General features: G+C 43.1%; 1 protein-coding gene across 1 annotated transcript in view; it reads right to left on the bottom strand.

The window, feature by feature from the left end:
* The window catches only part of LOC106573361 (GTPase HRas), a 39,455-nt gene extending 14,800 nt beyond the window's left edge, over positions 1-24,655 (bottom strand). The window contains exons 1-2 of the mRNA XM_014148345.2: positions 24,360-24,655; positions 2,100-2,234 (exon numbers count right to left, since the gene is read on the bottom strand). Of these exons, the coding sequence (XP_014003820.1) occupies positions 2,100-2,210 (111 nt within the window). The 5' untranslated portion in view covers positions 2,211-2,234; positions 24,360-24,655. The remainder of the gene's footprint in view (positions 1-2,099; positions 2,235-24,359) is intronic.
* Positions 24,656-24,711: the final 56 nt, after the last annotated feature.

The following is a 24,711-nucleotide window of genomic DNA, read 5'->3' as shown; positions in this document are numbered from 1 at the left end:
GACAGTTGGTGGTTAAAGCTAGTGAGGGAGATAAGTGTTTCCAGTTTCACAGATTTTTGTAGTTCGTTCCAGTCATTGGCAGCAGAGAACTGGAAGGAGAGGTGGCCGAAGGAGGAATTGGCTTTGGGGGTGACCAGAGAGATATACCTGCTGGAGCACGTGCTACAGGTAGGTGCTGCTATGGTGACCAGCGAGCTGAGATAAGGGGGAACTTTACCTAGCAGGGTTTTGTAGATGACCTGGAGCCAGTGGGTTTGGCGACGAGTATGAAGCGAGGGCCAGCCAACGAGAGCGTACAGGTCGCAGTGGTGGGTAGTATATGGGGCTTTGGTGACAAGACGAATGGCACTGTGATAGACTGCATCCAATTTATTGACTAGGGTATTGGAGGCTATTTTGTAAATGACATCGCCGAAGTCGAGGATCGGTAGGATGGTCAGTTTTACGAGAGTATGTTTGGCAGCATGAGTGAAAGATGCTTTGTTGCGAAATAGGAAGCCAATTATAGATTTAACTTTGGATTGGAGATGTTTGATATGAGTCTGGAAGGAGAGTTTACAGTCTAACCAGACACCTAGGTATTTGTAGTTGTCCACATATTCTAAGTCAGAACCGTCCAGAGTAGTGATGCTGGACGGGCGGGCATGTGCAGGCAGCGATAGGTTGAAGAGCATGCATTTAGTTTTACTTGTATTTAAGAGCAGTTGGAGGCCACGGAAGGAGAACTGTATGGCATTGAAGCTCGTCTGGAGGTTAGTTAACACAGTGTCCAAAGAAGGGCCAGAAGTATACAGAATGGTGTTGTCGGTGAGAATACCGATACTGTCATCGGATCTTTGAATTTTTTATCGATTCCTTTCATTTGTTCAGAGCACTTTGAATAGTGGGTAGTTAGAATGCAAGAATGCTTCTTTTTGCGAGACCGTCACTGAAAGAGATCATGTCTCGATTTGTTTTGAATTTTCTAAATGGCGGTATTCATCTGACCATTTTTTACCCCTCTCCTTTCATTTTCTTTGCGTGTCAGCCATATTTCTGTCGAAATCTGATTGGGTTTTGCAAATTCTTTGCAAATAAATTCCATTATTGACTAAATTAACATACTAGCAATATGTAATGAAGTATAAGCTGAAATCCATTGATGCGTGTTCAATATAATAACTAACCATTTACACACGACTCTCGACTAGGCATAAAGCATGAGCCTGGGACCTAGTTTTACACACACACACACACACACACACACACACACACACACACACACACACACACACACACACACACACACACACACACACACACACACACAAAGTGTGCTGGTTGATATATACGCTAAATCCCTATGCTGTGTGACTGGCCAGGGAAGAGGTAGTGGTATCAAAAGGGCAGAGTAGCAGGGCAAATGTTTAGCGTCCTAACACACAGGCACAAACATGTGGTGCGGGGCCTTTGTGTGCTAGTGCATAGGGGACAGGAATGCACACACACAAAAAAGACATTGTCTGTCCAGAGGCAGGCGTGGTGAGAACGAGAGAGAGAAAAAGGGGGAGAGAGAGAGAGGGTAGTGGAGAAATCTGACAGACTCTCTCTCCTCTTATAGTGAACGGAGAGGAATGACATTCGGAGTGGAGGTGTAGTACATTTGGAGAATTGAATTGATAGTGAGTGGCCATATATGGTAATGAGATTTTGTAGTGAACAGCAGGGACGGGACAATACCAGTAATGGAATACTCGTTAGTGTCGTGGCAAGGAAACAAAACACAAAGTGGTTTTAGGAAAACATCCCTAATGTTGGAAACAACATGATGTCATCCAGAGTCACGTTTATTTTTTTTTCAAGCTATAACACACTATTTTACATACAGCAGGTTTTAAAGGATCAAAGAGGAGTCTGCTTTGTGTTTTAATGGAAAACAATATTGCGATACTGGTATCGTCACAGCCATAGTGAACAGTGGTCTCTCCAACGAGCCAGCGGAGTCACACTAGGTTACTCTACTCCGTTCACTGTAGACCAGGGGAGGGGAGGGGCCACATCCGCATGACATCACCCACAGTGATCAGCTGCAGATGTGGACAGAAGCTCTGGACACATACCTCTATGGTGGGGTCGTATTCATCCACAAAGTGGTTCTGGATAAGCTGGATGGTGAGTGCACTCTTTCCCACACCTCCTGCCCCCACCACCACCAACTTGTACTCCGTCATCCTCACTGCACCCCACACACACTTCTGCGAGAGAGAGGGAGAGCGTGAGAGAGGAGAGAAAGAAAGAAATAGGAGAGCAGCAGAAAAACAGGGAGTGAAGAGAAAGGTTAATACATTTGATCATGTTTTGTTATTCTTCAATGTACAGTATACATTTGGGGTACTGTATATTGATTGGCAGTATTCTGAGTCTGACATTAGCTTCCCTGAACCCCTACCGTGCTACTGAGTTTACCACCACCTCTGCCCAGAGGTGAGATGTGTGTGTGTGTGTGTGTGTGTGTGTGTGTGTGTGTGTGTGTGTGTGTAGGGGGGCTGAGACCCCCATAGGGGAATGTGAAAAATGTGCTGAAGGTACTCAATGTTTCCATCCACTCCCGCTCAACACGAGGGGGAGGGAGAGAGCGGAGGGAAAAGAGGGAGGGGGTTTGACACTGGCAGAGTGCTCCTCATTGATGCCTAGTATTGCCTACCTCACAATCTGAAGCCTTTTGTTTTTTTATACAGCGTAAAGGTGCTGTTTCTCTGAAAGTCTGTATGTAGCCCATGCAGCTGTTGAATACAAAGTACATGGTGGCAATGCAGCATTGATGGGCAGTGGAAAGGAGAGGACAGAGAAGGGGAGGCCCTGCAGTCAGAAGGTTTTAGGACTACCATGTGGGTCCAGTTAACAGGCACAGCAATAGCCATTACAAACGGCTGCCCTGCCCATAAATCATTGGCTCTCACTAAACAACTTGGGTCGTATTCCTTAGTGCAAAACGTTTTGCAACGAAAGCAAGACGTCCTTTTTTGTCCTGTCTGCTTCCATATGGCTAATAGTAAATACGCCCAGGCCTTATTCTATTCCAGAACACATCCTTCCCGATTGTCTTCCGCTACTCTGTCATTCACTACATACTTTAGTGAAGTCGTTTGTGGTGATGAGGGGCATTGTACAAAACGTCAGCGATTAGATCGTCTCTAACCAATCAGATTATCAAAGCTAATGACGAATTTTGAAACCGACACTTTACCCACATGTTCTGGCTCAACCCATCGGTTTCTGGACCAATCAGACGGCCCGCAATGTGTTCACATTCGATGAAAGATTGGGGAGGTACGTCCATGGGCGTAGCGTTTGGCTGAAGCAAGGAGTCTGGGTAGCCAGGCAACTTCATCTCGTCACTGATCTGACATGACTGGAGAGAGAGTCTCAAAACAACAGGCTGTGGCAGGTAGGCGAGCGGTTAAGAGCGTTGGGCCGGTAACCAAAAAGTTGCTGGTTCAAATCCCTGAGCCAACTTAACCCTAATTGCTCCTGTATGTTGCTGTGGATTAAAGCATCTGCAAAATGTCTGCCTTTAGAAATGCATCCTCTTGACAGGTGAGCTATAAAAAGGTAGAAATCTACCATATCCAATCCATTCACCTATCATTGATTATGAAGGAGAGGAGGCAAGGAAAGGGAGCCATAAGAGTATTGTCCAATAAACAGTGAACTGTCAAGTGGAAGGGTAAACTGTCTGTACATATCCAGTCTCTCACTGCAACAGATGGTGGAATGGAGAGTGTGAGAGGGATTCAGAGATAACCCACCGCATCAGATATGAATGTAGCCTAGAAGACACTGGTGATGGGTTTTGATACATGTCTGTCACTACACACTGGCCCCACTGGCTCCAATCAGTGTGTCACCTGTAACTATATAACAGCGTCAGACTAGTGGCTTACTTATAGGACATCAGTGTTGTAAAACAAAAACCGCTAACAGAAAGCTAGCAACTTGTAATTGTCCCATATGATCTCAGCACATGCATCCCAGGCCAGCCTTAGTAGACCGAGCCAACCAGTAAAGCTCTGATCTGACAGGGTCAAACCCAATATGCCAGTGAACTGGGTGGATGGTAGTGTAGCGTGGATAAAACAGCCACACCGCTAAATTGTTGCCCCCCCCAAAAAAAAGATTAAACAAATATTCCTAAAATAAATAAATAAATAAAATATATCCACACACACACAGTACCAGTCAAAAGTTGACACACCTACTCATTCAAGGGTTTTCCTTTATTTTTTACTATTTTCTACATTGTAGAATAACAGTGAAGACATCAAAGCTATGAAATAACACATATGGAGTCATGTAGTATGTGAGAGACCCAATTGATATGGTTGGGATGAGTTGGACCGCAGAGTGAAGGAAAAGCAGCCAACAAGTGCTCAGCATATGTGGGAACTCCTTCAAGACTGTTGGGAAGTTATTCCTGTGAAGTTGGTTGAGAGAATGCCAAGAGCGTGAAAAGCTGTCATCAAGGCAAAGGGTGGCTACTTTGAAGAATCTCAAATATATTTCGATTTGTTTAACACTTTTGTGGTTACTACATGATTCCATGTGTCATTTCATAGTTGATGTCTTCACTATTATTATACAATGCAGAACGCAGCAAAAATAAAGAAACCCCCTTGAATGAGTATGTGTGTCCAAACTTTTGACTTGTACTGAGATAGAGATATACATACATACATACATACACACACACAGTGGGGGGAAAAAAGTATTGTCATGTTTTGCAGAGGGGTCAAATACTTATTTCCCTCATTAAAATGCAAATCATTTGAACATTTTTGACATGTGTTTTTCTGGATTTTTTTGTTGTTATTCTGTCTCTCACTGTTCAAATAAACCTACCATTAAAATTATAGACTGATCATTTCTTTATAATTGGGCAAATGTACAAAATCAGCAGGGGATCAAATACTTTCCCCCCCACTGTAAATAAATAAATAAATAAATAAATAAATAAATATTATTATATATATAGCAAAAAAGAAACGTCCCTTTTTCAGGACCCTGTCTTTCAAAGATAATTCGTAAAAATCAAAATAACTTCACAGATCTTCATTGTGAAGGGGTTAAACAGTGTTTCCCATGCTTGTTCAATGAACCATAAACAATTAATGAACATGCACCTGTGGAACGGTCGTTAAGACACTAACAGCTTACAGATAGTAGGCAATTAAGGTCACAGTTATGAAAATTTAGGACACTAGAGGCCTTTCTACTGACTCTGAACACCACCAAAAGAAATATGCCCAGGGTCCCTGCTCATCTGCGTGAACGTGCCTTAGGCATGCTGCAAGGAGGCATGAGGATTGCAGATGTGGCCAGGGCAATACATTGCCATGTCCGTACTGTGAGACGCCTAAGACAGCGCTACAGGGAGACAGGACGGATGATCATCAAGTGGCAGACCACGTGTAACAACACCTGCACAGGATCTATACATCCGAACATCACACCTGCAGGACAGGTACAGGATGGCAACAACAACTGCCCGAGTTACACCAGGAACGCACAAACCCTCCATCAGTGCTCAGTCTGTTCTCAATAGGATGAGAGAGGCTGGACAGAGGGCTTGTAGGCCTATTGTAAGGCAGGTCCTCACCAGACATCACCGGCAACAACGCCACCTACGGGTACAAACCCACTGTCGCTGGAGCAGACAGGACTGGCAAAAAGTGCTCTTCTCTGACGAGTCGCTGTTTTGTCTCACCAGCGGCGATGGTCGGATTCATGTTTATCATCGTTGGAATGAGCGTTACACTGAGGTCTGTACTCTGGAGTGGGATCAATTTGGAGGTGGAGGGTCCGTCATGGTCTGGGGCGGTGTGTCACAGCATCATCGGACTGAGCTTGTTGTCATTGCAGGCAATCTCAACGTTGTGCGTTACAGGGAAGACATCCTCCTCCCTCATGTGGTACCCTTCCTGCAGGCTCATCCTGACATGACCCTCCAGCATGACAATGCCACCAGCCATACTACTTGTTCTGTGCGTGATTTCCTGCAAGACAGGAATGTCAGTGTTCTGCCATGGCCAGCGAAGAGCCCGGATCTCAATCCCATTGAGCACGTCTGGGACCTGTTGGGTCGGAGGGTGAGGGCTAGGGCCTCACCCTCCGCATTCACTACTGTAAGTCGCTCTGGATAAGAGCGTCTGCTAAATGACTAAAATATAAATATTAAAAAAATATTCCCCCCAGATATGTACGGAAACTTGCAGATGCCTTGGTGGAAGAGTGGGGTAACATCTCACAGCAAGAACTGGCAAATCTGGTGCAGCCCATGAGGAGGAGATGCACTATAGTACTTAATGCAGCTGGTGGCCACACCAGATACTGACTGTTACTTTTGATTTTGATCCCCCCCTTTGTTCAGGGACACATTATTCAATTTCTGTTAGTCACACGTCTGTGGAACTTGTTCAGTTTATGTCTCAGTTGTTGAATCTTATGTTCATACAAATATTTACACATGTTAAGTTTGCTGAAAATAAACGCAGTTTACGGTGAGAGGACGTTTCTTTTTTTGCTGAGTTTATATAATAATAATGCAAAAAAAACATTGGGATGTAAAAAGTTCAATGTAAACTTAAATTACTAAAACCAGATAAAGTGTTTAAGATAATGGAGCTATATATATTTTTTAAATAAGATCATCTTTGAGAACTAACAAATCACCAAAATAAAAACTAGACAGTTAGGGAGAATCAAAAATTCAAAACATGTCATGGCATGAGGCCCCCATTGATTTTGTTAGAATTTTTGACTCACTCAGCATAACACGGCATAAGCCATAGCAAAATGTGTAGAATTGTGTTTTGCAACTTTATTTTCTGGATGTAACCAGGACCTCAGCTAACCACAAGATAATTTCACTGATGCTTCTTGGCAACCGCAGAACCCCTCCTTTAGTTACACAAATTCAGAGTGATGTAATAGAGGACGTAGATTAGTGATATAGCATCATCAGAGCTGTTGTCAGATCTGTGAAGAGACTGGGGAAAACGTATAAACATTTCACTGTAAGTCAGGAGTATATATATATATATATATATCTCAAAATGGCAATAAGCAGATGAGCATAGACAAGACCGAACACACTGGTGGAATCAGTTCCAGTACGACACCCAATCCTCTGGCCAGCCAGCCAACCGTCTAGAGGCGAAAGAAACACACACCTATTTAGGCGAGGTGCTGGCTAGCGGAGTACAACACTTAAAAAATAAAAGGAGAGACGCACACTCTAGGAGCTCAGATGCAAAAATATTTATGTCCAACGTTTCGACAGACAAGCTGTCTTCATCAGGGTATAATGAGCCAGCCAACCAACCCCTCCTCACTCCCACCACTGCAACCCAGTGTATGGATCTGCCCCACCTTTATCTTCTACTGTACTCACACAGATCACGTACAAACAAACTGTGGATCTACTACATTTACATTTACATTTTAGTCATTTAGCAGACGCTCTTATCCAGAGCGACTTACAAATTGGTGCATTCACCTTATAATATCCAGTGGAACAACCACTTTACAATAGTGCATCTAAATCTTTTAAGGGGGGGGTTAGAAGGATTACTTTATCCTATCCCAGGTATTCCTTGAAGAGGTGGGGTTTCAGGTGTCTCCGGAAGGTGGTGATTGACTCCGCTGTCCTGGCGTCGTGAGGGAGCTTGTTCCACCATTGGGGTGCCAGAGCAGCGAACAGTTTTGACTGGGCTGAGCGGGAACTGTGCTTCCTCAGAGGTAGGGAGGCGAGCAGGCCAGAGGTGGATGAACGGAGTGCCCTTGTTTGGGTGTAGGGCCTGATCAGAGCCTGAAGGTACGGAGGTGCCGTTCCCCTCACAGCTCCGTAGGCAAGCACCATGGTCTTGTAGCGGATGCGATACTACCCCACATATGCATACTCCTGTAGTAAGTACACCACAACCTTCTTGACCAACCAGCCACTGTACATCCTCACTGCACTCAGAAATATCTTTATTACGCAACAGCCCCATCCTACACTAACCTCCTGTCCTGACCTGTGTGTGAGTGTCTGCCCCACCCTACCTCTACAGTTTGAGCTCCATGAAGCCCTGTTACTCCTCATGTGCTCATAAAACTGTACACATACTCCCTGTGTGTACACACACAGACACATCTGCCTACACACAGCAGCTGCAGTGTTCCTAGAGGAGAGGAGTAACTAGTGACATCAACCTGGACTCTGGACAGTTTGATGAGAGCAGGATACACGACAAAATCCCCAAAAACAACCCATTTACAAGGCTAATGCAGTGGCGGGGAGTCAAAGGCAACAGACACACACCAAGTAATTCCTATATTTGTCTCTGGGTGTATTAATAGATCATGTAACTCCGCTTCTCTGAGCCCCTATGTGTGTGTGTGTGTGTGTGTGTGTCGTCCAGACCAGGGTGACTTGTTGATGAGCAGACTGTTGGGTCACGGCAGGCTTCTTTCTGACAGAGCAACTGCCCTCTGCTCTGCTTCAAAACAGCTTCTCCTGCAGGGCAGTTCCAGCAGGCTCTATACCAGACTGCCACAGGGTTTCATGGAAACAGGTAGCTCTCCAGATCGGCTAGACCATCACCAATGTCAACACTCACAGGCTTGTGAAAACAACTTGATGGCTATAATTCTCTCTCTCACACACACACACACACACACACACACACACACACACACACACACACACACACACACACACACACACACACACACACACACACACACACACACACACACACACACACACACACACACACACACACAGATATAATTCGCTAACGCAACAGGAAGGGAATTACCACGACCTCAATCGTGTGGGCAAACATTTAGCTTCCTTCTTTCCATACTGTAAATAAAGTCAGTAAAAAACGCACACGTGCACGGAACAGCCACGTAAGTGCATACATGCACACTTTTCCCGTCTATGCACACACAATGCACTAACATAGCCAGATACTGGGTATTTAACTGGTTATTACAGCAGAGGTGGAGGACATGTTTTGAGGCGTCTCTTGGCTGAGCCTGACCTGGGCTACCGTAGTGTTATCTCCTAAAGCAGGAGGCTGTAACAGAATACAAATCAGTGATTCATTCTATTGTGATAGAGGTCTGGTCCAGAGAGAGAAGCTGCTGCTTTGATCCATCCCTCTGAATCAATAGGGAAGATGGCTTCTTGCATACAGGCCATTGTTGCCTTTTCAACATGGAGATTTATAGCGGCAGATCGATCTTACTGGGCTGTCAATCCTGACAGGCAGGTGGACACAACTACAGGGATGACAGGATTAGATGACATCACAGGAGAAGAGAGGCACAACCAATCAACAGGATGGACTGGGCAGGTAGGTCAAATCAGGGAGACGGTGGAAAATGAGTGACAATTACTTCTCCTCACCTTCCCTCACCCGACTCCTAACCATTCCACTCCACTGGTGCTCCCCCCTCACCTGTTCCACCTCCGTTGTAATAAAATGAAACATTTTATTAAAGTAAATGTGAATAAATGATGGTTAATAAGTGATCAGCAGTAATGGGCAGTTGCTACCATCATGGGAATTGTAATTGTTTTATTCTGTGTTACAGCATTCAACCCACAATGCATTTAATGTCTATAACAATGAATCGAAACAGAAATCGAAAAGTGATTATTTTCGACCAAAAACGACCTCAAAAGGCACGAATTGCTCAGCACTAATAGTACCTTGTTTCTACGCCGTATCAGGGATTGATCATGGATCGTTAAATTCTCATTATAATGAGAATAACAGTTTAACTCTGTAATGTGACGTCATATGTAGTCATATCATGATATCACTTTGAGGCGTGCCCACATTGGGAAGAGCCAATAGCGGCAGTCTAGGCAGATGTGAATTTTATTGTGGATGTTGGTAAGAGGAGCTGTCTATTACACACTTCTATGGGTGAGGGGAGACAAAGCCGTGCCATTCAATGACAATCTAGGCCACAGGTGTCAGTCATTCCATGTAGGGCCGAGTGTCTGCGGGTTTTCCCTCCTCCCTTGTACTTAATTGCTGAATTAAGGTCACTAATTAGTAAGGAACTCCAAACCTGGTTGTCTAGGGCTTAATTGAAAGGGGAAAAAAATGGAAAAACCTGCAGGCACTAGGCCCTCCATGGAATAAATGTGACACCCCTGATCTAGGCCATGTCAGAGATTAATAATCCAGATATACACAGAGAGATGATTTTTTTTTTTCAGCCCTGCCTGCTGACTCCAGTACCACTTGTTGTCTGTAGGGATCTGTGCTCTTCTGTGGTGTTTGTCTAGGTACTACTGAGGGAGGACACTACCACGAGGGAGGACACTACCACACGGGACCCCCCCCCCCCACATAGTTCCCAGTGCCAACCATACCCTCTCTCGCTCCTCTGACTGTTTGGTAATTAGTGCCACAACACGTTGGGTCTCTCTCCACCAGTCTTAATTAGCCCCTAAAGTACACGCATACTCCCAACACTAAAGTACACAGTACCCCAACGCTACAGTACACAGACCGCAACAATAGTCCCACACGCAGACACACAGTCCAACCCCATCACTACAGTAAACACATACAGCCTGGGATGGGCACAGTGCTATATATATATATATATATTTTAGAAGTTTCCAAAAGCATTTGCGTTGGACCTTGCATCAGCACCTACATTAAATTCCACACAGCTCCTGAGGTCAACAATGGAGGAGCAAACCTCATGTAAGCACTTTCCAGTGGGGACAGACAATATAGTCTACATACTCTCTGTCTTCGGCCACATCCCTGTCTGATGGCCTACTCCACTAAATCTCTACATGGCTGTGCCCTTTTGCTCAAGGAGAGGTACATGTACATGTGTAGGGTTATATATAGCCCACGGCCATCTTGAGCTGGGGGACATTAACAGTTTGTTTTGAAACCCTAGAGCTTTGCCTAGACCATGAGGGTAATCTTACATGACAGTTTATTGAGGGCGCAGGCTGGGAGCTGGGATTCACTGGACGGGGGGTCATCGACTTGAGACAGTCAGAGACATCCAACTTACCTTACTGGTATGCACTGCACCCCACGAGTTAGGCATACATAATTATGAATAATCCTGAATGAATTGAGAATAATGAAAGATCATATCCCCAAGAAATGCTAACCTCTCCTGTTATTGGTAATGGTGAGGTTAGGGAGGGAGGTTACTTGTTAAACAAAATCTCTTTCTCTGAGCAATTGTATTAGTATACATTAAATAATGTAATTTCCCTTTTTAGCATACAATATAGCTCAGTATTTTAATTTGTTATTTTTATACCGTTATTATTGCTCATCTTCATCAAGGGTGTCAATAATTTCAGACCCCACTGCATAGACACAGTACGCGCGGGCAGAAAATAAATTGTATTCAGCATTGATTTGATACTAGTAGGCTACTCTTTGCCACTCAATCGAGTTTCTGATGAGAGGGAGACTACCTTTCATCCTGAAAACAAAGAATTGTCCTGCTGTCGGTCCCACCCATCCTATGTCGAGGATAAAGAACTTAACAGCGGACCTCCTGCGTCTACACATGCAGCCCCCCTCTCAACTAAAGCACTTAAATTGGTTAAAGGATCCATATTGGCAGAGCCAAAAGCCCACTGCAGGGATAATAGATTTTTAATGGAGAGATGATGGTAAGGCGACCCTCTCTAGGGACGGATCACAATCGAACACAGCGACCACCATGGAGCCAACCCCCCCCCCCCGCACGCGCACACACACACACACACAAATGACTTCATCTCTGTAAATGGCATCTTCAGTGCGCCACTAGAGGAGACTTGGCTGCAATGCTACAACACAATGTAACCAAGCCTTGACACAATTTAGCTTAAGAAAATCCCTCCATTTGCAAAGGGAGATGTAACTAGCCAGGCCTTTCAGGGTTCTACACTAACTTTTTCCACTTGTGATTGTCGCACAAAAAACATAATGACCTGGCATGTGTGCCATAAAATGTGCATGCATTCCATACAGAACCAGTGTTCTTACATTGATTTATTGTAACAGCAAAGTAAAGAGACTTAATAAATAAATATTGCACTTTATTTTAAGTGCCATGTGTTTTTTTCTGCAAAATCGATACCACAGCAAAAAAAGAAACAATAATAAAAAAGTGGGAAGGAGGTCTGATGTTTCAGGTTTTGACTCTCAAAATCACACTTATTATTTTTATAGAAAAGTCCACAACAATGCTTAAACCACATCAGGGCACCATTTGAGGTCTAGGAAAAATGAGATATTTAGATTTTTTGTGTAGTTAACCTTTAATTCAGGTGTGCACCAGCCAGACAGCTGTTTGGCTAGTGGGTGTCTTTAGCCACAAATGGCCACTGGATTGATGCAAATAACCATGATTATGCAAGGTTGGCATAGGCTACTTTGTAGTTACCTTTTAATTGCCTTTGCATCTAACCGAAAATGGTTATACTATCATTAGCGACGCTAACGGCCACGCAAGTGGTAGACATGGTGGGAAGCCTATAGCAGGGCTTGATATTCCGGTAAATTTGCCAGTAGCACACCAGGCCAAAGCTACTGGCCCCAAATGAGAAAAAAAAAACTGTCCCAGGTCAAGATCTGACAGGAAAGCGAATGATGCGTGCATAACTTCAATAAAATCATCTGCTATCTTCCATTTGCAACTACTGGGTTCATACAGACATCGGCAAGTCAAAATCCACGACTGCCAAGGACTTTTCCCAGGCACTTATATTGTAATTTGAGGACTTAACATTATATATTTCATTGTTGTAATAACGCCATTTTGTGGGGGAAAACTCATTATGATTGGCTGCACCCCTACCCAGTGATGTTTAATCAATAGATTAAGGCCTAATGAATTTTTCAATTGACTGATTTATTTCTATAAACGAACTCAGTAAAAAATATTTTACATTGCTGCATGTTACGTTTATATTTTTTGTTCAGTATAGACAGCATGCTCCCGACACAAACACACTAATGAAGCCTGTCCATATGTGGTAGCTAGTCAGTCTCGCCATTTGGGATGTTGAAGAGTTATTGAGGGGTTACTGTACCATGTTTCAAAATGAGAAAGCGACCCCCAACATTTTTTTTAACACTATGGAAACCAAGTTGAAGCCAACATTCAATGATTTTACAGCAACATGCGCAACAGACTAGCACAACACCATTCAATTGAAACGGTGGTTAACAAACAAAAGCGCCTACAAAAACTGATCAGAAATTAAATCAAGGAATAATTATATTGGGAGTAGTAGAACTTCTAAATCGGCTACCATAACTTCCATGAATTTTCAAGGACTCAAGACTAGAGGAAATGTCTGATTTTCATGTTAGGCTATTCCATGATGGTTCAATATTTACAATGGGCAATTCAGCCAAGACTTTAAATTTTTTTCAATACCTGGTTTGCATACCCATTCTTGCCATAGCATTTACTGGTAGATATAACTTGGATCATATTCCCTACCCCTACCACTGTCGGTCTTCGCTCCACACAACAACCAGCTGTTTGAAAGCTGCACGCGGTCTCTGCCCGACAGATTATCTATAGGCTGTGTGCAATGTGCGTGTGATAAATAAAGAATTAAAAAAAATATGAATCGGCAAAAAAACGAACAGCGGCGGAAATCCATCCGTTTTTAAAAAAATCTATTATTTAGCCTAGATTATTGAGTCCTGACAAACAGGGAGGGGCATAACCGTGCAGTTGTTGCCTTTTCAGAATGTTGGTTTATTGTGAAACAAAAACTAACGTGACCAGGTACATTTTCACTGGCACCGTTGCATAGGGCTGGGAGATATGGCCTAAAAATGTTCCATTTAAAAGAAAAAAAAACGTATTAGGCAATTCACAGTGCATTCCAAAAGGTATTCAGACCCCTTGACTTTTTCCACATTTTGTTACGTTACTGCCTTGTTCTAAAATGGATTAATACACACAATACCCTATAATGACAAAGCAAAAACAGGTTTTTAAACAAATGTACATAAAATGTGAGGAAAAAATAAAACTGAAATGTCACATTCACATAAGTATTAAGAACCTTTACTCAGTACATGGTTGAAGCAGCTTTGGCAGCGATTACAACCTCGAGTCTTGAGTATGAAGCTCTAAGCTTCGCACACCTGTATTTGCAGACTTTATCACATTATTCTCTGCGGATCCTCTCAATCTCTGTCAGATTGAATGGGGAGCTTATCTGCATAGCTCTTTTCAGGTCTCTCCAGAGATGTTTCGATCGGGTTCAAGTCCGGGCTCTGGCTGGGCCACTCAAGGACATTCAGAGACTTGTCACGAAGCCACTCCTGCTTTGTCTTGGCTGTGTTCTTTGGGTCATTGTCCTGTTGGAAGGTGAACCTTCACCCCAGTCTGAGGTCCTGAGAGCTCTGGACCCGCTTTTCATCAAGGATCTCTGCACTTTGCTCTGTTCATCTTTCCCTCGATCCTGACTAGTCTCTCAGTCCCTGCTGCTGAAAAAAAATCCCTACAGCAAAATGCTGCCACCACTATGCTTCACCGTAGGGATAGTGCCAGATTTCCTCCAGATGTGATGCGTGGAATTCAGGCAAAATAGTTCAATCTTGGTTTCATCCTTTACGTGCCTTTTGGCAAACTCCAAGTGGGCTGTCATGTGCCTTAAACTGAATAGTGGCTTCCATCTCTCCACTACCATAAAAGGCTTGATTGGTGGAGTGCTGCAGAGATGGTTGTCCTTCTGGAAGGTTCTCCCAACTCCACAGAGGAACTCTGGAGCACTGTCAGAGTGACCATCAGGTTCTTGGTCACCTCCCTGACCAAGGCCCTTCTCCCCCAATTGCTCAGTTTGGCATGGCAGCCAGCTCTAGGAAGCCTTGGCGGTTCCAAAGAATGATGGAGGCCACTGTGTTGTTGGGGACCTTCAATGCTGCAGATTTTGCTCTGACATGCACTGTCAACTGTGGGACCTTACATAGACAGGTGTGTGCCAGCCAAATCGTGTCCAATGAATTGACCAATCAAGTTGTAGAAACATCAAGGATGATCAATGGAAACAGGATGCACCCGAGCTCAATTTCAAGTCTCATAGCAAAGGGTCTGAATACTTATGTAAATAAGGAGGCTGTTTTTTTATTTGTAATAAATTATCAAACATTTCTAAAAAACTGTTTTGGTTTTGTCATTATCGTGTATTGTGTGTAGATGTATTAAATAAAACATTTCCTCATCAATTTTAGAATAACACGGAACACAAACCGGTTGATCGTGCATAAATGTATTTTGTCCCCCCACACCAAATGCGATCATGACACGCAGGTTAAAATATCAAAACAAACTCTGAACCAATTACATTAATTTGGGGACAGGTCGAAAAGCATTAAACATTTATGGCAATTTAGCTAGCTAGCTTGCACTTGCTAGCTAATTTGTCATATTTAGCTAGCTTGCTGTTGCTAGCTAATTTGTCCTGGGATATAAACATTGAGTTGTTATTTTACCTGAAATGCACAAGGTCCTCTACTCCAACAATTAATCCACACATAAAACGGTCAACCGAATCGTTTCTCGTCATCTCTCCTCCTTCCAGGCTTTTTATTCTCTGGACTTTATATTGTGATTGGTAACTTTCATAAATTAGGTGCATTACCGCCACTGACCTCATTAGTCTTTCAGTCACCCACGTGGGTATAACGAATGAGGAGATGGCACATGGGTACCTGCTTCTATATACCAATGAGGAGATGGGAGAGGCAGGACTTGCAGCGAGATCTGCATCACAAATAGAACTGACGTATGTTTTAGCCCTTGGCAACGCAGACACTTATTGGCACGCGCGAGCAGTGTGGGTGCAATAGTATAGATTTCTACATTTATATTGCAATGGCCACGCACGGTGTAGTCAGGGTATAAGGTTGTAACGTAGCAAAATGTGGAAATAGTCAAGGGATCTGAATACTTTAAGAATGCACTGTATACCTTGATTATTATTATATATTTTTTTAAATACCTACCGTAAATTACGGACTATAAACTGCAACTTTTTTCCCAGGCTTTGAACCTCACGGCTTAAACAATGACGCGGCTAATATATGGATTTTTTTTTTTTTTTTTTTATAAACACATTCTGTGACGTGCTCAGTTTTTGGCGGCATGAAGCTTTCATTAGACCAATGAAATTGCCGAACGGGTTAAGGTCAAAACTTTTTTGTTTACTGTTTAGATTAAATCGAGCACTCTCAAACTTCCCATCAATCTGAGTACGGTAGTCATTTTGTCACCCTTATCATGGCAAAGACACGGAAAAATGCATATGATGCAGCTTTCAAGTTGAAGGCGATTGATCTGGCTGTTGGAAAAGGAAATAGAGCTGCTGCACGGGAGCTTGGTCTTAATGAGTCGATGATAAGACGCTGGAAACAGCAGCATGAGGAATTGACTCAGTGCAAAAAGACAACTAAAGCTTACTGCACATTTTTTGTTTGTTTGTTACAAGCCGTGTTTCGTTAAAGCCTATTTATTTTTGTTACAAGCTGTGTTTCGTTAAAGCCTGTGTAAAGTTAATTTGTTTCAATGTACTGGTAGGCACCTGCAGCTTATAGACATGTGCGGCTTATTTATGTTCAAAATAAAAAATAAAATAAAATAAAATTCAGTGGGTGCGGCTTATATTCAGGTGCGCTTAATAGTCCGTAAATTACGGTAAATAAAAGTTGTACAATAAAAAGGTCAAATACATCACATTTAAAACAGTCAGCAATAATCTAATGAATTCAGGGCTTGTGAAGTTATACCTAGGCTGAATATAAGCCTTCCACAACCTTAAGACCCACTAATAATTTATTTTGAAATAATCACTGATCTGGCTTTCAAGTCAATGAGAATATGTTTTTTTTTTTTTACAAATTTACTAGAACCACACATAATGCACATTCACTAATAATGACTAACTTTTTGTAGCGGGTATTGGCTTACAGAAAATCAACACAGGTCTCATCAACAATCAAGCTCACATGCTAGTGATTAGCCAGCTAATCTTTAGCCAACTTGGATCTATTTGCTTGCTAACAGTATCGAACCCTATCTTTTAGGGATGGATAATGGGAGCCCTGGATGGTGAGTAACCCCATTACATTTATGGCTCATCCATTAGAACACAATGTGAAGATAGAAGCCTGCATCTCCTATGAATAAGGTGACAGTTTTCAGTCAGTCAACTAATCAAGATCCTTGGAGGCCAGAAAGGAGGGGGAGTGGTAAATGAGTGAGAGTACAGTGCCCTCTTCTCCCCAATAAAATGCTGTGTGTAGAAGAGAATAGAAGTGAGGGCCCTAGCCTCAAAATAGACAGCCTCTTAGCAAAATATGACCTTTTTCCCTGCTGGGTCCTCCTTTTAGGTTGTTAACCAGGGATCATCTCACACACACACACACACACACACGAGACAGGACCATCAGTGTACAGAGTCTCTCTCTATTCAGCTCTATGACAATAGGAAGCAGCTGGAAGACCAACCATTCAATCCATTAGTCAACAATCCCTAACACAAAGCAACATGCCCAAGCATTAGAGGGGCCTTGTCCCTCAGGTAGCTTCGGCTACCCCTCATCAAATGTAACAAACCACCTTAATACCCGTTATGTGAATGGAACCCTTTCTAAATTTGACCGTGTCCAAATCAATGGTTTATCTAGCTTGAGTGTAAATGAGTAGAGACCTTCCATTGGCATCATTATTTTTTGTATTAACCTGTTACTCATGGGGTATTGATGACATGAGTCATGCTTCACGAATCATTCTTTATCAGACCACTGATTTTGTCATCCACTCATATTTCAGTGTACTGTATTACTAAGCACCGCTAGGCTACTGTATTACTAAGCACCGCTAGGCTACTGTATTACTAATAAGCATCAACATCATAAACAAAAATAGGAAGTCATAATCAAAACACCCGATGACTGACAATGTGTGAAACTGACCTGCAATGAATGACATGTATGATTATACAGTGTGAAAATATATAATCAATAAAGGTCTCTACAGACATCACTCCAGCGATCAACGTGCCTGCGTGTGCATGGGCGGAGTCAGATGTTTTTGGAGCAGAGTGCACTTCTGCATTCCCAGAGAGGAAGTCTGCCTTGTGTAGTGTATATCTACTAGGGGGCTTGGGATGTCAGAGTAGCTTACCAAGCAAGAGGGTCCGAGGCACTCTGACCATAGCTAGTGATGACATTTGAACTTCCGGATCCGGTGTTATGTGCCTTTTGTTTACAAATACTAGCTAGTATGGTGTTCTATTGTGTACTTTTTACCTATTCCCCCCACCCCCCCCCCCCACCCCAATTTCATGATATCCAATTGGTAGTTACAGTCTTGTCCCATAGCTGCAACTCCTGTATGAACTCGGGAGAGATGAAGGTCGAGAGCCATGCAACCACCGAAACACGACCCGCCAAGCTGCACTGCTTCTTGACACACTGCTCGCTTAACCCGGAAGCCAGCCGCATCAATGTGTCAGAGGAAAAACCGTACAGCTGGCGACCTGAAGTCAGCGTGCATGCGCCTGGCGGCCACAAGGAGTCGTCGCTAGAGCGTGATGAGACTAGGACAAACCAGCCAAACCCTCCCCTAACCCGGACGACGCTGGGCCAATTGTGCGCTGCCTCATGGGTCTTCTGGTCGCGGCCGGCTGCGACACAGCTTAGGATCGAACCCGGATGCAGTGCCTTAGACCGCTGCGCCACTCAGGAGGCCCAGACACTTCTTAAGGATTTAACTAGTTGCAGAAGCAAACATGTCGCTCTACGAATTGGAAGACCTTGAACTGCTCTTACTACTCAGGAGGAGAGATAAAAACAAAAAAATGGGAGAAAATGGTATGTTCGTCCAGTGAACTCTACAGGAAGGGACGAGCTTGTCCATAGCTAAATGCTGCAGAAAGGCTGGCTATGACCCTTCGGTTTTTAGCGAGTGGCAGCACACAAAGTATCGCAGCAAGTTATAAACTAAAATATCAACATTGTGTGCCATAATCACAGTGCCAGGCTATCTGGTATGTCCTGAAGGAGGATTTTGTTGCTCATCCCTCCATGGCAAAATGGGACAAAATGGGCTGAGTTTTGGGATCGTTGGAATTATTAGTTGTGTGCAGGAGCTGTCGACGGAAAACTCAGGCAACGAGTACCACAACTACAAGGGCTTTTTCTCAATGGTACTAATTGCAGTTTGCGATGAAAGTACTGCTTCATTATGATCGACATGGGTGCATACGGTTAGGAGGGAGACGTGGGAATCTTCTCGCGAAGCATGGTCGGCTCCCAACTCATTGCAGCTACCAAGGCCGGAGTGCATACCGGGGACCCAAACACAGAGCACATACCGTAAATTCCGGACTATAAGCCTCAACATTTTCCCCACGCTTTGAACCTCGCGGCTTAAACAATGACACAGCTAATATATGGATTTTTCCCGCTTTCATTTCCCACATTCTGTGACGTGCTCAGTTTTTTGGCGGCATGAAGCTTTCATTAGACCAATGAAATTGCCGAACGGGTTAAGGTCAAAACTTTTATATTTACTGTTTAGATTAAATCGAGCGCTCTCAAACTTCCCATCATTCTGAGTACGGTAGTCATTTTGTCACCCTCATCATGGCAAAGACACAGAGAAATGCATATGATGCAGCTTTCAAGTTGAAGGCGATTGATCTGGCTGTTGGAAAAGGAAATAGAGCTGCTGCACGGGAGCTTGGTCTTAATGAGTCGATGATAAGACGTTGGAAACAGCAGCGCGAGGAACTGACTCAGTGCAAAAAGACAACTAAAGCTTACTGCTAATTTTTTATTACAAGCCGTGTTTTGTTAAAGCCTATTTATTTTTTGTTACAAGCCGTATTTCGTTAAAGGCTATTTATTTTTGTTACAAACCGTGTTTCGTTAAAGCCTGTGTAAAGTTCATTTGTTTCAATGTACCGGTAGGCACCTGCGGCTTATAGACATGTGTGGCTTATTTATGTTCAAAATAATATATATATTTTTTTTTATTCAGTGGGTGCGGCTTATATTCAGGTGCGCTTAATAGTCCGGAAATTACGGTATGTCTAAGTGGGAGACGAGGCATTCCCACAGAGTAAACCTGATGTGACCATATCCATGTAGATACGCTAAATGCATATGACTAATTATATATGGTGTGAAAATTATACCAATATAGAACTTGTAATTATATGCCTCATAAAAGTGATCTGGCATCCCAATAAGAGGATTGGGGCCTATGTCCAAAGCATAGGCTACACAGTTGTTACAGTACACAATAGTATTGAACGGGAACATGAAGGCTAACGGAAATGATTATTTATTCGAAAAGGTTCTGCTGGCCTTGATGTGCGCAATAACCTAAAGGACTACTTCCTCATATCAGCTGGTTGAGTGTCTTTCCAAGATGCTGCCATCACACGTGGCACCCTACAATAAATGTTCAAAATGTTGGTGTGGTACGGAAAACATGGGCGGACATATGTTCTCTTCCTCTGGGTGATGTCTGTTTCTAGGTCATGTTGTGAGCGACACACTTAGCTTCGCCGTTTGGATTTTGGCCTTTATCTTATTCACACTTTACTAATCACAATAAAGAGTACAATAATAACAGTCACTTCATCCTCGTGTTGTTTTAGTTTGTCATATTCTTTTAAGGCTAGACCCACAACACATTTACATGTACAACCTTGTGTTATGTGTAGTGGCCTTTCAACATTTCAATGAGAACTTTCCTACTATGGTAAATAGGTGAGAATGACTGTCCAGCAGTATAGAATAAGGACAGACCTCCAAGACATTAACCTCATCTACTTCACATAGCTCATGTGCAAAGCAGTACAAGTTTACTGAGTGACTAATTAAGAAAACAGAATTGTTTTCTGTCACAAGTGCCAATAACCAGACAAAGACATTGTCAGACCTTTTGCTCTATATTTTTTATTTTTCCCCCGGGTGACGATCACAAGAGGACACAATGTCAGTGTCCTAAGGATCCTCCGCTGTCATCCTCGTCCGGCCACTGGAGCTGGGTGGAGTTTGATGGAGTGCCAGGGCAGAGAGCATTAGTGAGAGGGTCCGGGGACGTGATGAACTAGTCCGGGGACATGATGAATCAATGGGCGATGAACCACCTGTAGATGGGCCCTCGGGGCTCAGTTCTGTCTACAATGCAATCCCTCTCTCAACGCCTATAAGCAGCAATCTCCATTGGCCCATTTTGAGTTAAAATGCTCACACAAAATAACTGATTTGATATACATCCCAATCTAACTAGCAGACACACAGTGTCTGTTTTCAGATGTTTAAACTGGCCCTGCTAATCATTATGATAACAAAAACAGGCACAGGATATTTCCAACTTACAATTTCTCCCATCCAGAAACGAGATGACTTCACATGTTCTAACTAGGTCTGCTAAACATAAGATCAAAACATACACTGTTCAAAAGTACTCAGCTGCATGACAAGAGTACATGCCATATCTGGCATATGTCTGACAATGATGTTTCACGTAAACACGAAGCCACACTCCTTGTCTCCTTCACCTTTTTCTGATTGCAAACATACCGGTCCCGAATCATACTCCATTTTTCTTTGATATCAGTATCCTTGTTCCAATTCTGTGATATCTCCCTCCAGCGGTTATCTTTTTCGTTCTTGTCTGAATACAACTGCATTGAAGGATTGTAGAGGTTATCGTATCGTCTCACCTCCTTGCAGACACTCCTCAAAACTGGACAGGCATAATTGCGGGTAGCAAATGTTGAAATAAAAGCACAAAAAAAGGATGCTTGCAAGTAGAATAGCAGTTGCAGCGAAGTAGCAGCACTTCCATCTTTTCTGTGTTTATATCTGAAGGGATGTGATTTAGATACAGGGCGGGACTTCCATTGCAAACCTCACTCAATACTGCCCCTCAAGTCTTTGCAAGGAATGATATGGCGCTTCTCAATTTCCAGTTAGCAAAAAACTGTGTCAAATGCCGGAGCGTATTACAAGGAGTCGCCGCTTTTGTGACCAAAAACGACATTACAACACTGCGCTACGCTCCGTAGCTTCCGTCTCTGTAGTGTGGATTTACCTTAAATCTCTTGGTCAACACTACACGGATGATGTCATACCCCACTGAGGGGCGGTGAGAGGGTCGTCATTAGTTACTACTGCCAAAGTCATAAACCCAGCCCACTTGGGTTGCCTTTAAACCTAACCTCAACCACACAGCTAACTTTATGCCTAACCTTAAATTAAGACCAAGCTGTTTTTAGGAATTTTTACTATACAGTCAATTTTGACTTTGTGGCTGTGCTATCTAGTGGAAACCCGGTGAGAGTTGCTACACTTTGGCAGGCATAGATAGGGAGTAGCAATGTTGTTGAATGAGCGTTATATTTAGCCTTGTGTGGGCTATATACATATAGACTACACGCAATACCATGCTTTTCTTTCGTTTCAACGTCAGGCTACTCAAAAATATTGTTTCACATGTAACTTACTCTATGCCTAAACTTTGAATGTAAGCTAGACAACATAGACAAACTTGTGACATTTTTGTCTGGTAGGACTGATAGTAGTAAAAAAATAAAAATAAAAGGGCCAATCATGATATCAGTGATCTTCAGGTTGAAATTTAAATTTAAAAAAAATCAGAGCTCTAGAAAGAAGCAAGAGTTTCTGATTTGGAATTCCGAGTTGGTTGCAGGCCCCCCAGTGTCCGGTCTGGTGCGTGGAGTCATGAGCGCTGCTGGTCGGCTACTGCGTAGCAACCTAGCAGTGCCAAAAGTCCTGGTCTACCCTAGAAAGCCTTTGTAAATTACGATCACCAGAAAGGCCCCAAAAAATGTTGGATGTCCGTTTTCAGATCTAAAATTTGTTTATGATCAAGTTCAATACCCACAGTGAATTATTTTAAAGTTTGCTACAAATCAAGATATTGAATTAAATAGTGATCCATTCTGACTACTACATTTATCATCATACAGGACCACATGTTGACGGACCAACCACAGGCTTGCAGGCTATGAGGAGACGCCATTTAACTCTCAGGCAGGATGAAAACGACTACATCGACCATGATCCTTTGCTAGTTACGGCCAATTTCACCATAACCCTTAGAAATGTTTGGGTGCCATTCAGCAATATGGCTCGCTTCAAATTCAAATACTTCCGTATTCAGGCCCGCCGGGAGATTTCCATAGGAATACGTGGATGACGTCAGCGTTATCCCTATCTACTGGTTTTATGGTGCTTTCAAGACAACTGGGAACTCTGAAAAAAACAAGGTTAAATCATGAGATCTGATATTTTCAAGTCGGAATGTCGGAGCTCTAGAAAGATGCCCAAGTTTCCGACTTGGAATTTCGAGATGGATGACTGTTTAAAATGACTTTTCTGTCGTAGATCGTTTTTTAATTTAAATTTTTTTTTAGTTCCAAGTTGTCTTATACTCACTGAAATCTATGATGTCCGAGTTCCCGGTTGTTTTGAACGCTGCAATAATGTCTATAGTTTGGACGATCATTCAAAAGTATTTTTCCCAGTCGGAGATAGTTTTTTTCTTCCGAGTTCCCAGTTGTCTTGAACGCGGCATAACCAACTGTCTCTAGCCTAGAAATCAGTTATTCCTGGACCATGACCAAGCACGTCGGAATGGAATCGCGTTCTTAATCAAACGCCTAGTAATGGAATGCAACTTCCGCAGTGCTCCAATTCGGTTTTCACTGTGACTGGGCGTCACCCGTGTCTGTGTGGTCTACAAACTACAGCCGCAGGGCGGCTGTGGAGCGCTCATTGACTGGCCATAACATACAAAAAAAATGGCAACAGCTTAACACTTGAATTTCTTGACAATGAAAATGTGATCCATGGTTTAGTTTACATATCGGCATTAAATGATCCTCTCCTGTCCGTGAAGTTTAGGCGGCGAGCCGGGATTTTGCCTACGAACTAAATATAGCCTATATTTGAGAAAATAGTAGTAAACAAATTATATAGCAATATGTTGCGTCAATGATCACGGAAATAGCAGTTTGTTTGGCGAAACGTTAGGCTACACTTCCCAATGTTGTGCTTGCCAACGAGACAGCCTGATGCAGGCGTGAATGACGTCGTAAAAACACAAAATGTAAAGGTGCGCCGCAGTGGTGGCGGTGTGAACGAGCTCGAGCAGTTGTAGCACATTTTGGTCCCCTGTATGGGTTCCCTGGTCAGTGCACAAACAACGTTGAGCGACACATTTCAAAAATCATACATTTGTGTAAAAGGTGAAAATGTGCACGGAATACTTACAATAAGCAGAGCTCTACCCTAATTATCAAGAGGGTGAGGTGGTCAACTGGAAACAATGTATTATTACTCAGTAGCTTCTGAGCGTTCCAAGCGTTGAAGTCCAGATGGTGTTTCCTCAACGAATGTCTCTCAATAGTTTTCGACAACAGAAATGTATGTTGTTATTCCAGATACTGCAATTTTAAGTGAAATGTATCAAAGCATTCGTTCAGTGTTGTATGCGAGGTTAGCTCACGGCGAACAATGTGCTTCGAATAGGGAGAGGAGACTGTTAGAGCCCACGCCCAGCCCTGTATGAACCGCCCCGGCGAGAACAGTTCAGTTGCCTGTTTTGACCATCGTTAGTTAGCAC

The sequence above is a fragment of the Salmo salar genome, chromosome ssa16, assembly GCF_905237065.1.
Source record: "Salmo salar chromosome ssa16, Ssal_v3.1, whole genome shotgun sequence".
In the NCBI taxonomy this organism is placed as follows: domain Eukaryota; kingdom Metazoa; phylum Chordata; class Actinopteri; order Salmoniformes; family Salmonidae; genus Salmo; species Salmo salar.
This window is presented reverse-complemented; position numbering and strand designations above follow the sequence as displayed.